Source organism: Arachis hypogaea, chromosome 3, assembly GCF_003086295.3.
Source record: "Arachis hypogaea cultivar Tifrunner chromosome 3, arahy.Tifrunner.gnm2.J5K5, whole genome shotgun sequence".
Classification (NCBI taxonomy): domain Eukaryota; kingdom Viridiplantae; phylum Streptophyta; class Magnoliopsida; order Fabales; family Fabaceae; genus Arachis; species Arachis hypogaea.
In genome coordinates, this window is record NC_092038.1 from 11,880,388 (window position 1) to 11,893,909 (window position 13,522).

The 13,522-nt window shown below is 35.1% G+C and overlaps 1 protein-coding gene across 5 annotated transcripts; it reads right to left on the reverse strand.

Annotated features, from left to right (window-relative positions):
• Window positions 1-6: 6 nt before the first annotated feature.
• On the reverse strand, window positions 7-7,044 carry LOC112789518 (uncharacterized protein At5g08430). Of its 5 annotated transcripts, none has more exons than XM_072232382.1 (11): window positions 6,771-7,044; window positions 6,377-6,508; window positions 5,839-5,918; window positions 5,199-5,386; window positions 3,475-4,366; window positions 2,932-3,041; window positions 2,585-2,644; window positions 2,248-2,298; window positions 1,752-1,822; window positions 1,089-1,474; window positions 7-773 (listed from the first exon to the last, which is right to left on the reverse strand). In XM_072232382.1, the coding sequence occupies exons 2-11, from the start codon at window positions 6,469-6,471 to the stop codon at window positions 340-342; spliced, it is 2,367 nt and encodes a 788-aa protein (XP_072088483.1). In that variant the 5' UTR covers window positions 6,472-6,508; window positions 6,771-7,044; the 3' UTR covers window positions 7-339. The 5 variants fall into 5 exon arrangements, with proteins under 5 accessions (XP_072088483.1, XP_072088482.1, XP_072088481.1 ...); XM_072232381.1 differs by having other exon boundaries at window positions 1,080-1,473; window positions 1,751-1,822; XM_072232380.1 differs by having other exon boundaries at window positions 1,089-1,473; window positions 1,751-1,822; window positions 5,181-5,386.
• Between the last annotated feature and the right edge of the window lie 6,478 nt (window positions 7,045-13,522).

The window sequence follows — 13,522 nt, forward strand, 5'->3', positions numbered from 1 at the left end:
CTAGGGTTTGACGATCAAACTTGAACTTCAATTACTTCCCCCATTTGTGTTTATGATGCATAATTACACAGCTGGTTTCTTAAGACTAGTATTTTAAAGCCAAAAAGGATGAGGCCTTTAAAGAACCATGAAGAAACCAAATTTGACATTTTTTCATCCGACATATTTCTCCAGATAGTTCCCACCCTCATCTGTCAATCTGTCGCTACTCCCCCTCCTCCTCCCCGGACCCAACCAAAAAAAAAAAAAAAAAAAAAACACCAAAACACAAGCACTTTGAAAACTCAAAATGTAACTATATATTAACAATGGTGATGCAAAAAACCTAAGGAATTTAGCTTAGATGGTGGGGAAATGTCTGCGAAGAGCATCGGTGAGAAATATTGCCTCTTCTTCACTCTGACCTGCCTTCCAGACCTTAAATTGTCCCACAGTGCAAGAGGGCATTTCGCTCCAACGTTTGAGTATAGACATTGAATAGGGGCCTGCTCCTACTCTTTCACCCTTAGGGGTCAGGCAATGCCAAACGGGAATCTCAGGATTCTCCACCACCTGTCTTCTTGCCGTAATATCAGTAATATTTGCATCTTCTTCGTCATCATCACTCAACACAATAACATGTGGAATGGAATTTTGAACTTTGTGTTTTGCGGTCGGCGTACTTGTATCCTGTTTGCCCTTCATACCTGCCTCAACAGAGTTAGCAACTGAAACGCTTTGCTTTTCCTTCATTGTCTGTGTAGCACTCAAAGTTACATTCAGCATTCTGCCATCTATCATAATGAAGAATACAAAAGTCACTTTTACATGAGGAAAAAACGTGTATATAGATCTAAAGGTTGCTCAATCTAAGTAGTTAACATAGTGGATTAAATATAAGAATGAAATAGCAGAAAACATTTCAAAGACACATGTAATTCTAATTAATCACGGTGACCAAATTAAAATGTGTATCAGATTCTTGAAAACATGGAGTAGAAATCGGCTCAAATTTGTACAGTTTAGAACGAACAAAATAAATAAGTTATTTCAGAGGACTCAATAAGCATACAAAGTAAGGAGGGAGTACAAAGGAAAACCTGGTAAACCTGTAATATCTGTTCTACCATTCAAGTGTGAAGCAAAACCATTGTGTTTGGAATCGAGTCCAATAGAATTATGAGTCTCTCCTACAGCGAACTCCAACAAGTCATTTTGCTCAATGTCATCTTTCCTTGGGGAACCTTCCCGTGACGATCTATTCAAGTGAGAAGCAAAACCATTGTGGTTGGAATCGAGTCCAATAGAATTATGAGTCTCTCCTATGGCGAACTCCAACAAGTCATTTTGCTCAATGCCATCTTTTCTTGGGGAAGCTTCCGGTGACGATTTAACATCAACTGTTTCAGGTATTACTTTTGGAATATCACTTAATAAGCGTGATTGTTCTGATGGAGTCTCAAGCTTTGTTTTTCGGTCCATGTACTCAAAAAGTGTACAGGAATATGGTTAAGGGCCACAATGTCTAATCAAACCTATAATATTAGATAATAGAAAACAATGAATTCAAATCAAAACAACAGTAATAGATTTCCAGCTTACATTTTATCTTGGGAGGAGAAGAGGAATTGTTTTTTACAATGCTCGTTTGGACATTACCAAGAGCACTGGATATACTTGATCCAGCTTTAAACTGGGTAACAATGCATATATATATTTGGCCTTTAATTGCTATTCTAAGGTAACAATCCAATATTATCATGAAAGGATATTCTTTCCTCCATCCCTTTTCATTGGCCAGAGCAATGCGATTTTGTAACAAATTTATCTCCCTTGGGATCCACTGTCACATATAGCAGAATAGAAAGACAAATAACATCACATGCTATTAGAAAAAAGAAGATTAAGCACAAAAGTTAAAATGATAATTTAAAGGGAAAATTACAAAATTGCCAGCCTAATAGGTTTAGCACTCGCTGGAATGTGCAAAAGTGAGATGGGACTTCCATTAATTGTAGCCTTGTAGTATTCTTGATTCAGTTATGCACTAGCATAAGTTTTGACCATACAACTTCTGAAAATATAAACTAAACTATTTCCTTTGTTAAATTTATGCTCATGCATAGCATCTGTTGCAATCTATTTTACGAAAGCATAGACCCTTTCTAATTGCTAGGCTACACAAAATTCCAATTTGAAAAATATTGAATTTTATCTTTACAATAGAAAAGGGATAGAGAAAACCCGTAAAGTCGATATGATACATACATGTCTTATTATATCCTCATGCAGACTCCTGGCTTTCTGATCCAGCTCCAGCTGTGAAACATAATGAGGCGGTTATTATCCCTCTACATTACTCTATTAATCTGATCAATTACATGATTTTTCAAGTCAAACTCTTATTCACCAGAACCCTACTGCTCAAACCACAAGTGATGAAACAGCTAAAAATATGGGTTCGAAGAGACCAACCATAACTAGAAATTATGAAATAGACAAATGGCCCTAAATGTAGAAAAGCATCTATTTTCCAGAAGCTACGGGTATGAATGCCTCTTCCAGCTTCCCTATGATTTACATCAGTGATACACAGGAAACTTACTACAGTAGGCTGTTTGAGCAAGCCATTTCTCATTCTCTCGCACAGATCTTTACATTCTTCCTGCAAATAATGCTGTATGTCAATAATTATGAACATACAAACTAGGATCATTGCTGACTATGTAGCTTAAACCTGAAAACTAGGCACAATTTCTTGTAAGAGTTGCAAACAAAACTAACTAATCCACCTTGTTACAATCAACTAACTATTCTAAATAACTAGGTGTCCAAGAAAATATGAAAAAACTGATTTCATTAAGAAATTGTTACTTATTTTGCTCCAATATATCCAAAGTTGGGGGGAATATCAGCAGGAAGTCCTGATAGAACTTAGAACAGTATTAATACCTCTGTAAAGTCATCATCTGAAACTTTCAAAATAGGTACATCATTTAGCTCATTTGAAAGTGTAAGCAGAATCTCTCTGTTGATTTCATCATTCTTTGGTCTGTTTATTCCTGTGGTTGATGCAGACACAGAAAGTCAACATATGCATATTGTAATATCTGCTAGCCAGTAAAAGGAATCAACATTCTGCAGCAATGTGCTATGCTATTAGGGAACAAATATTGTGATCAAAGATTTAGATGTTATACCTCATTTTATATTTCATTTCCCAATAGTTCTTGTTCTTTAAATTATTAGTTATCTTTTTCTTGCATATTTTACCATAAGCAATCTTCTGCAGGTCTTCACTATAGAACATACCTTCAATGCATTTATATGAGAGCACTCTAGAAATAAGATAATCAAACAATGACCTTAGGTAGAGTACTAACGTTTTACATGCAGTAAATTAACTAGTAACCACTATGATTGCATTAAAAATAAATAAATCAGAAGGCTGTCCCTCTGTGACCAGTAACTTCTGGCCATCCCAAAAACAATTACCTAGTACTTGCTCAAGCTTATGTGGGTTTTTCTGAAATATTTCATATGGATTAGTTCTGACTCTTACAAAACTTCCAATCACTTTGCAATCAAATTTTTCTGGTTGCTTCAAAAGTTCTTCGACTAAACTTCTCTTCAGATACACAAGCTTGAGGTTTGCACTGACAATGGCTGCAAAACAGCTTTTCTGCTCTTCTAAATCTACATTCTTATGAGACTGTGTACTCGAAATCAATTTTCTCTTCCTTGAAAGATTCAATCGTTCATTGGTATCCCTATCTTCTGAAGTAATACTGGTATCAACCTCCATGTCCTCAGAGTTATCAGAAAAATGCTTTGCGAGAAGCTTATATATACTGTTCCTATTCACTGATTTCCTCCCAAGTAAAGACCTTAATTGTACATCACAAAGCACCTTTCTCTTCTTCTCGGGGTCGAAAAGCTTGTTCTCTTTGCAGTAGTCCATGATGATAGAAGCAACCTCTTGTTCAGAAAATTCCCTGCTCGTGTCTTTACCAACACTCTGAAGAAAATCCATGAGAATTCTTGAACACCATCCAATAAACTCCATTTGCTTATCTTTCAGCTTTCCATTTATTGATTTTTTCTTTTTGACGCACCTCTTCTTTTTCTTCGCGTGTTTAACTCCAGCAGTGTTATACAGATCATCGTCAGAAACTATAAAGTCACTCCCATCAGATTCTCCAATATCATCTTCCCCTTCACCAATTTCATCTAGACCAACAACGGACTTCAAGTTTCTACCACTCTTCAGGACCTTATGTGCTTTAGAAACGTGCTGTGACTTCAGCCCTTCCTTTCGTTTTATATTTTCATAATATTCTGAAAATAAGCATTCATATGTACTGGGATCTTTGAAGTCCACCTTTCCCTGTTATTAGGGGGAAAAAACACAAAAAAATATATGTGACAAGAAAACCATACAAGAATAAGAGATAAAATTGATCGGAAATCATACCAGATGAGAATGTGCGAGAGAGGAGGAAAAGAAAAAGGAAAGGGGGGGGGGGGGGGATCAAATAGCACACTTTTTTATGATCAATGAGAAAAATATTAAACTTGTTGCATTACAAAGTAAATTCCACAAGAGTTGCATCAGAATTTTATTCAGCCGCATGAAACTTTTTGTTCATGTCAGAGTTCAATCCAAGATTCAATACAATAATTCCCTACTTAAAGTTTAATATAAAACTGAGACTTTTGTAATTTCTACAAAATGTAAGATTTTGGATACTAAATCTCCTTTCATGTAAGCCATATGAATATAAATATATAGTATCGAGTTAGTTCCTGTTTCACATTAAGGGTGAGTTTGTTTCAGCCCTTTTTCTTTTACTGAAAAAATCAGTTTCACATACTTCTATAGCTTTTGATTAAAATTAATTTTCAGCTTTTTTCAACTATATAAAAAAATTGAGTTGTAAAATCACTTTGAAAAATAAAAAATCAGAAACAACCGCACCCTAAAACAATAAGCCAATAATGCATCCCTTTTAAAGGCTGCATTATTATTGTCTCAGCATAAAAATCCTGCATAATTAGTATAAACACATTCTAAAATGTAAAAAACTAAACACACAAAAAGAAACAAATGGACCTTTTGTTAACTTTGTTTTCAAACTTTTTAAGATTTCTTCCTTTCTTAAGTATCAAAAAATTTTAGGATTCTAAATACTAGTTAGGACCTTGGGGCTATATCTTACTCCATCAGAATCAATGTCAACATTTTCTTCAATTAGTATTGCAAGTTTTATGCAGTGATGACAGAGTCCTTTGGTTCCATTGATAACTACAAACTCAGCATCACATAGGCAACGCCCACAAACAGCATTTGGGCAGCAAAAGCATCTAAACTTGGAGGTTTTCTGGCAAAGTGAGCAGATATGTGAATCTGCAAAAAGAATTTGTCTGGAAGTCATTTAATGCCGAATGGACTAACATACATTTTAGCTTACCATCTCAAATGAATTGCCAAGCATACAAGAAAGCACATTTCTCATGACAATAAAGACATGTTCTTCAATAACACAAAGCTCTGCCAGACTACCACCTCGTTAAGAAAATAAAATACATAACATATGCCATCTATGAAGGTTTAAGACGTATCGAATACCAAATGTTTTAAAGGACGTCTGGGATATTCAAGATACGCAAGTTCGATGGTAAAGATTGAGTTAGACATAAGCATCTGCAGATTAAAATATTATGGTAGGAAATGACATCTTCATGTTGGAATCCATTGCAAGAATATGTACCATTTGAAAAAAAATGAATAACTAAAGAAAGAAAGAAATGTGTTCGAATACCTTATATAGACCATAGAGATAAAGTGAAGCAGCTTACCACAAGTAAAATTTGTGTCAGCCTCCAAAAAGGAATCATCTTCCTTCACACAAGAAGGATGATAAGATTTAAGGCAATCCCTACAAGAAACATGGATTAACCATCAAAATGAAAGTTACTCACAGAACAAAGTGTACCTTTATAAAATGTTCCTAATCCAGCTTCATCATCATTAACAAGCATACTAGTGACAGTGATGTGCTTGGTTACACTATATCAGATATTTCCAAGTATACTACAATATCAAAGTTTACTACTTATTATTTACTATTAAGACAAACTAGGAAATTCTAATTTTCTCCTATGCTTAATGACTACCAAGAAAGATGAAACTCGGTGTATTTAAAAAGAAAAGAAAGGAAAAAACCCTAAATCATCAAAGCAATTATTTTAGCACGGAAATAACCACTGATAACCCTGGATCATCAAAGTAATGGAAAAACTTTGTGCATGCTAAAAAATGAGCAAAATCATGGATTCTCATTTAACCAAAACAAAAATGAAACAGCATCTAAATAATTTATGTTGCTGAACTTACCCATAATCGCACACCCTCATCAACCCACCATCCTTGCACACAAAACACCAATCTTCAGCAACTTCCTCCTTTTTAATTTTGGATTTTTTCCCCATCTTATTTCAGGTATCAACTCAGTTCATCAGCAGTGCTCTACAAGACACAGTTGGAGAAACCAGAAATGAAGAGACCAGGATGCATCATGCATTGCACTTAAAAGCAAGCCCCCAAAAAAAAAACTTTTTTCTTTTTGGAGAAAGTATGAACCTTTGAGAAACATGCATATGTGAGTGATGACATTCACCAAATTGGAAAAGGCAAGAGAAATTCAAATTAAGAAAATAAACATGCGAGGGTTTGTTCAAAAAAAAGGGGGGAAAAAATCACGGTTGCCAGCTGAGCAAAGCTTACTTACATTAAGAGGTATAAGAGAGTTTGCGTGTTGAAGCTGAAGTGATGGTGTGGCGCAGAGTGTGATCTTCCTCCTCTTCTTCTTATTCTTCTTCGAAAATCGAAACAGTGATGGTGAGTGAGTGAATGTTGTGTCAATACCTGACACCCCCGAAAAAGAAGAAAAGAAGTGTACGGATGGTAGTTTGTTGGGAGCACCAAAAAACAGAATGAAGAGAGAGGACTCCCTCACACTGGTGGGTAGTGAAGTGCATGCTGCCTGATGCGCATTAACAATCAACTACATTTAAACCCGAGCATATTTTTGTAGAAAGATTACATAAATTATTAGAATTTATTGTTTTTTATTATTAATATTTAAAAGTATGAGAAAAAATAAATCTTTAAATTATTAAACTAAAAAAATTAAGTTGATAGTTAAATAATAAAAAAAGTATTAAGAACCAATATTAATTGAGTATAATATGTACAATAAATTGAAAAAAAGTAAAATTAAAATAAAAAATTAAATTATTAATTAATTATTTAATTTTAAATTTTAAAATTTGAAAATTAAGATTAGTATTTAAATTCATTCACACTATGTACGGTTATTTCTAATCTTACAGTAACTTCTAATACACGTCTAAAACTCACCGTCATCTTCTCCGATTCTCACCTCGCGTTACTGAATTTCTCGTCGGCCATACCAAGGCCGCCGCATCCTCCCACCGACACCGTCCTCGCCTTCGCTAGTCAGTCCGATGCGCCTCTCCCTTTGACGCTCAGCTTAACGTTGCTGCCGCTATTTTTGTGCCTCTCTTCCGAACCGGCTTCGATTTTTCCCAATCCTTTAAACCTCTTCTCACCAATTATACCACTATGCTTTTCTTCTTTTTCGGATCCAAACATGGTTAGCTTTTTTCATGATTTGAGCCCTATGATTCATAACAGTGCCGCTTTTGTTATAACTAATCTTTTAAAATTATGTTTCACCACAATAATAGTTTCTTCTATTTATTCATCTTCTTCTATTTTAATGGTCAATTTAGGATGGTCATTTTAGTAGATATACAGATGGTTATTTTATTTTTATGTAGATGATTATTTTGATTAGATTGAGTTTAGTTATATATAATTAAAATATGTTAGATGTTCAATTCATTAAGTATGCGGATGATTATTTTTATCCTTAAGTGAATGGTTATTTTTATTAAGGGTGAGTGGCATGTGGCAAGCCAAGTAGCGATGGTGAAATGGGATGATTATTAATGAAGGTAGGGTGGCCGCCGGTTGAAAAAGAAGAGAGTATTAGAGGATTTCAGATGATTATTTTTCTGAAATAACTAACTAGATTTTTTAAAAATTTGAAATTTAAAATTTGATGTGAAATAACTAAATAAGAGTTTTTAAATTTATTATTTCGTGGGTAATTTTCATTTTTAACTCATTAAGGCAAATAAACAGCTGATTACACATTGTACAAATATTCCATTGACTCCCCAATGAGACTTTAAATAATAATCGATAACTCAATAACTTTTTTCTTTTTCTAATAAAATAATTTAAAATAGCAAGTTTCAAACTAACAAAAAATAATGTCGTGGTCTTAGACACACATTAATAATCATTTATTAAGACTTAAGAATTAAGATCAACTCAGTCTATTAATAAAAAAATTAAGAATAAAAAACGAAAAATAAAATTTTGATAAAAATACTCTTCATTAACACTTATTTCTTATTACAAATAATTCTCACATTCATAATTCAACTTTTACCTTTATTTAAGAATCGAGCTATCATGAAAGAAAAAACTCATGAACATTTTTTCGAGGGCTTCTACTTAAGTGATTAACTAAATGCAATGAAGTACGAAAATAGTCAAAACAAGAGATAAAGTTGATTTGAAGAAATCGGTTGAATGCATGAAGATCCAAGTTGAAGAGAATATTGACAAGAATGTTGTGTCTAAGATTTCTTATAAGAAATCACCGTTGACCATGCCAGGAACATGGAAGGAGATTCCTACTAACCCTTGTGAGAGTGTTGCAGAGGACGATTCTGATCCTGAGAATCGATGATACAAAGAGGATGATGATCTCTCCAAAGAGAACAAACTTTTTGACCCGTGCCCAACTATACCGATCAGAAAAGATGAGTTCAAGGAATGGCGTAAACCATAGCATGTCGTGCTCATAGTCAAAGTCTTAGGAAAGAGAGTGGATTTGGGCTACATGGAACAACGATTGAATAGAAACTAGGTTAAGAAAGGTAAGATAAATGTGATCGATATGTATTGTGATTTTTTTTGGTTCACTTTTAAAATAAAGAAGATTATTCTAATGCTCTTCTTGGAGGACCATGGATGATGGCAAGACATTATCTGATTGTGCAACGATGGAGACCTTTCTTTTTCTTGTCTGAGAATGAAGTTAAAAAGATTGCTGCTTGGATCTGTATTCCTAACTTGCCGATTGGATTGTATAATCATCGCTTCTTATGTAAAGTTGGGTCTACTATTGGTATTGTGTTAAAAGTTGATCGGACTACCTCCATTCATTTTCGGGGGCGTTTTGCTAAGATTTGTGTTAAGTTAGACTTGTCAAAGAAGCTGGTGCCTCGTATTTCAGTTATGAGAAACGTCCTTAACACGAAGTATGAAGGGTTGCATCTTGTTTGTTTTTCTTGTGGCAAATATGGTCACCGATCCGATCTATGTATGGAGGCATCAGAAAAAAGTGGAGGTCAAGTGGAACTAATTGCTACCGACTGTGGTGAAGTAGAAATGACAGAGACTATCGTTGGCAATCAAGCCAATAACGCTAATTAAGGAATTTTCGTATCAAGCAAGAATAACCAAGATCCTCCTGATTTTGGACTTTGGATGATGGTTAGGAGACAAATCAGGAAGAGGTACACACCGGAAAAAAGGAAACAAATCATGGGAATATATCCAACGCAAATTTGGAAGAAAATAATATTAATGAGACTGTGACGAGGTTTAAAGTGTTTAAATGAGGAAGAAAATATTTTGTACCAAGACAATAATGTGCATGAAGAGCCAATATGGAACCGTGCATGATGGGTCGATTTCCCCTATTAGTGTGGAAGCCCAAAATAAAAAAAGAAGTTATAAATCAAATTGTCAAAGATGTCTTAAAACCTGGGGCTGGAAAAAATATCCAAAGTTTTAAAAAGAATGGCATCAATTCCAAGCTTGGGCTTAATAGTCAAGCAAGACTAAATAAGTATAAAGGTAAGAATTCCATCACTTTTTCACCATTTACTGGAGCTCCTATGGACCCGAATCATAAACAACAATCACCAAAGAAAGACTCAGTAAACGCTTTTTCGTAGAATTTGGAGAGGAACAAAATAAAGCATGAGATTATGGAAAGAATGAGGATAATGCAACGCGAACAATAGGAGGCTTTTGAAGTAGAGAAATCCATGAAAGAGGTGCCAAGGACTCAAATGGTTAGCAATAATCCCCTGTATCGAAAGCAAAATCCCTCTTCCGAATCTGTTTTGATGGAAGTCGATGAAATGGGTTGAGAAGGTGGAATCCAGCACCACCGTCCGCCTGATGAAGTTATGATAGACCCAGGAATGTCTAGCAGTGGGGATCATAGTGTCATGAAGGTTAAACTCAATTTGGGTGCTAAGGATGTTGCCAAAATTTAAGGTTGGTTTTTGGTGACCGTTTTACTTTTGTTTCATTTTTTTAATGAATTTCATAGTTTGGAATTGCCGTGGTGTGGTGGGGGAGGATAAGTACTTTTCCTTCTCTGATTAAAGATTTGTGTAGAGAATATGATGCTAATTTCATTATTCTTCTTGAAATCCATATTAGTAGGGATCGGGGGAGTAAAATCAGAGATAAATTGTATTTTGATGGCTGTTTTGTTGAGAAAGCCAGAGGTCATTCAGGAGGCATTTGGTGTATCTGAAAATCAAATTATTAGGGATTTGATGTTTTTGACAATCACCCCCAATTTTTTAATTTGAGAGCGACGGGAAGAAATTCTTAGCCTTAGATTTTTACTTCCATCTATGGTAGTCCCCAGAAAATTGCTAAAAGAGAACTTTGGAATAATCTCAGGTCCATTAGTACAAATATGGATCTCCCTTAGTGCTTGATTGGGATTTTAATGCCTTATTGCATAATTTTGAAAGGAAGGGTGGCTCGAGTCTCAGTAGTTAAGGTGTTTATTCTGATTTTCAATCTTACGTGTCTGATTGTAGCTTAACCAATTTGGGTTATATTAGTTGGCCGTTTACTTGGCGAAGAGAAAATTTGGTGGAAATGCTTGATAGGGATCTAAGTAATATTGATTGGCAGATAAGGTTTCTGAAGTCAAGATTAAACACTTACCTATGTTAAAGTCTGATCACTCTCCCCCTTTATCTTTAGCTTTTCAACATGCCTCCATCCAATAGAGGGAGAAGGCGCTCCACTTTTTCACTTCATGGCTTACTCATATTGATTTTGGGAATTTGGTGAACAAGATTTTGGAAATTTAGTAAACAACAATTGGAATATATCTAGCTCATGGTCTCAATGCATGGTTAAGTTGTCCTGGAATGCTACCGTGTTTGGTAATATTTTTAGGAGAAAGAGTAAAATCTTGAGAAGACTTATGGCATATCTAAATGTCTGAGCATGAATAATAATTCCTTCTTGGAAAAAATTCAAAACAATTTATGGAAAGAATATGAAGAACTGTTGTCCCAGGAAGAGATGTTGTGGCTTTAAAAATTTAGATGCAATTAGATATAATATGGTGATAGGAACACTAAGTACTTTCATGGCACCAACATAGTTAGAAAAAGAAGAAATAAAGTGGTCTTCTTATAGAATGAAGAGGGTAATTCGATCTCAAATGGTGCTATGCTGGAAGCCATGACAACTGAGTTTTATACCAAGTTGTATCATGATGATCTTCCTAATGAGCAATTTGTCCTTAAAGGGGTCTTTCCTATGTTAAGTGCTTCAGATTTGAGTCTTATTTAAGAAGGCATTTCTTGGCAAGAGGTCAAAGATTCTTTATTCAGTATGAGCAGCCTCAAGGCACCGAAAAAAATAGTATTCAAGCTGTCTTCTACCAGAATAAATAGGACGTGGTTGGGGTTGATTTGTGCAGATTGGTGGAGAATATTTTTGTGAGTCCCACAATATCGAAGAGATCAATGAAACCCTTTATTACTCTGATTCTCAAAGTGGAGCCTAACTAACTTAAAGTAGATGAGGCCGATCAGCTTATACAATATGTCTTATAAAGTGGTTAACAAAATTCTTGCCATACGCTTAAGAAGAGTAATGGAAAAATTGATTAAACCTACGCAGTGCTACTTTGTGCCAGGGCATCATAGCTTTGATAATATTATCATCGCCCAAGAAGTGGTACACTCAATGAGAAACAAAAAAAGGTTAGACAGCGATTAAAATTAATTTAGAAAAAGTATATGACAAATTGAAATGGAGTTTTATTAAAGACACCTTGAGGGATATTGGCCTACCTTCCCACTTTATTCATCTTGTTAGTAGCTGTATATCCACTGCTAAAATGAGGGTTTTGTGGAATAGAAAAGCTTTGTTACAATTCACTCCATCTCGTGGTATCCGGCAAGGAGACCCTGTCTCTCCGTATATCTTTGTTCTCTATATTGAAAGGTTGTCCCAACTTATAAGTGCCACAGTTGATCATGGATTCTGGAAGCCAATTTGGCTCATGAAGGATGCTCTTGAACTTTCTCATCTTTGCTTTGTTGATGACCTCATTCTCTTTGTAGAGGCTAGTACGGATCAAGCTGATGTTATCAACTGGATTCTTGATACTTTTTGTAAGAGCTCTGGTTAGAAAGTCAACATTGAGAAGACCTGCATTTTCTTTTCTAAGAATGTGGGGTATCATGTGAGAAGTGAAATTAGCAACTTTTTGCTCTTTACCAGAACTGATAATCTTAGGAAGTACCTTGGAATCCCTCTCTACCATTCTAAAGTGTCTAGTGATACTTGCAGCAGCATCATCAACAAGATGAACTTCAGACTTAACAATTGGAAAGCCTCTTCGCTATCCCTTGCTGGTAGAACTACCCTGGTAAAATCTGTTCAATCATCTAATTTCTAGTTATACTATGCAAACTGCTTTGTTACCTACTTCTACTAGTAATATGATTGATCGCAAATGCAGAAATTTTCTTTTTAGAGGGTCTAAACAATCCAAGAAGATTCATCTCTTGAATTGGAGAGAAGTTAGCAAGCCAAAGTAAAATGGTGGCCTAGGAATAAGACATGCTAAAGATGTTAACCCCACCTTCATGATGAAAATAGGATGGGGACTTATTGAGAAAAAGGATTTCTTTTGGGCCAGAGTTCTCCGCACTAAGTATAATTGCGAAAATGATATCTTGCCAAAGGTTGTTAGGAGAGGCAGCAACTATAATCTTTAGAGAGAAATATACTCTACGTGGAATAATGTGGAAAAAAATATTATTTGGCGCATTGGTGATGGTCATCAAATTAATTTTTGGGATCACAATTGAGTGTCAAATCTTAGAAAACTTCTGATCATGCGACATAGGTATTGTCATATTCTTATTTATATTCAAACCTTACGGATTTTCTTAATATTTCAAGTGAGTGGGATGAGGAAAAACTTAAACAGATTCTTTCGGAAGCTACTACCAGGAGAATTATAGCTATGTCGCCTCCATCACTTTGGAAAGGGCCTGACCAAGTGGCCTGGAGCCGAATGCAAAATGGTACTTTTTG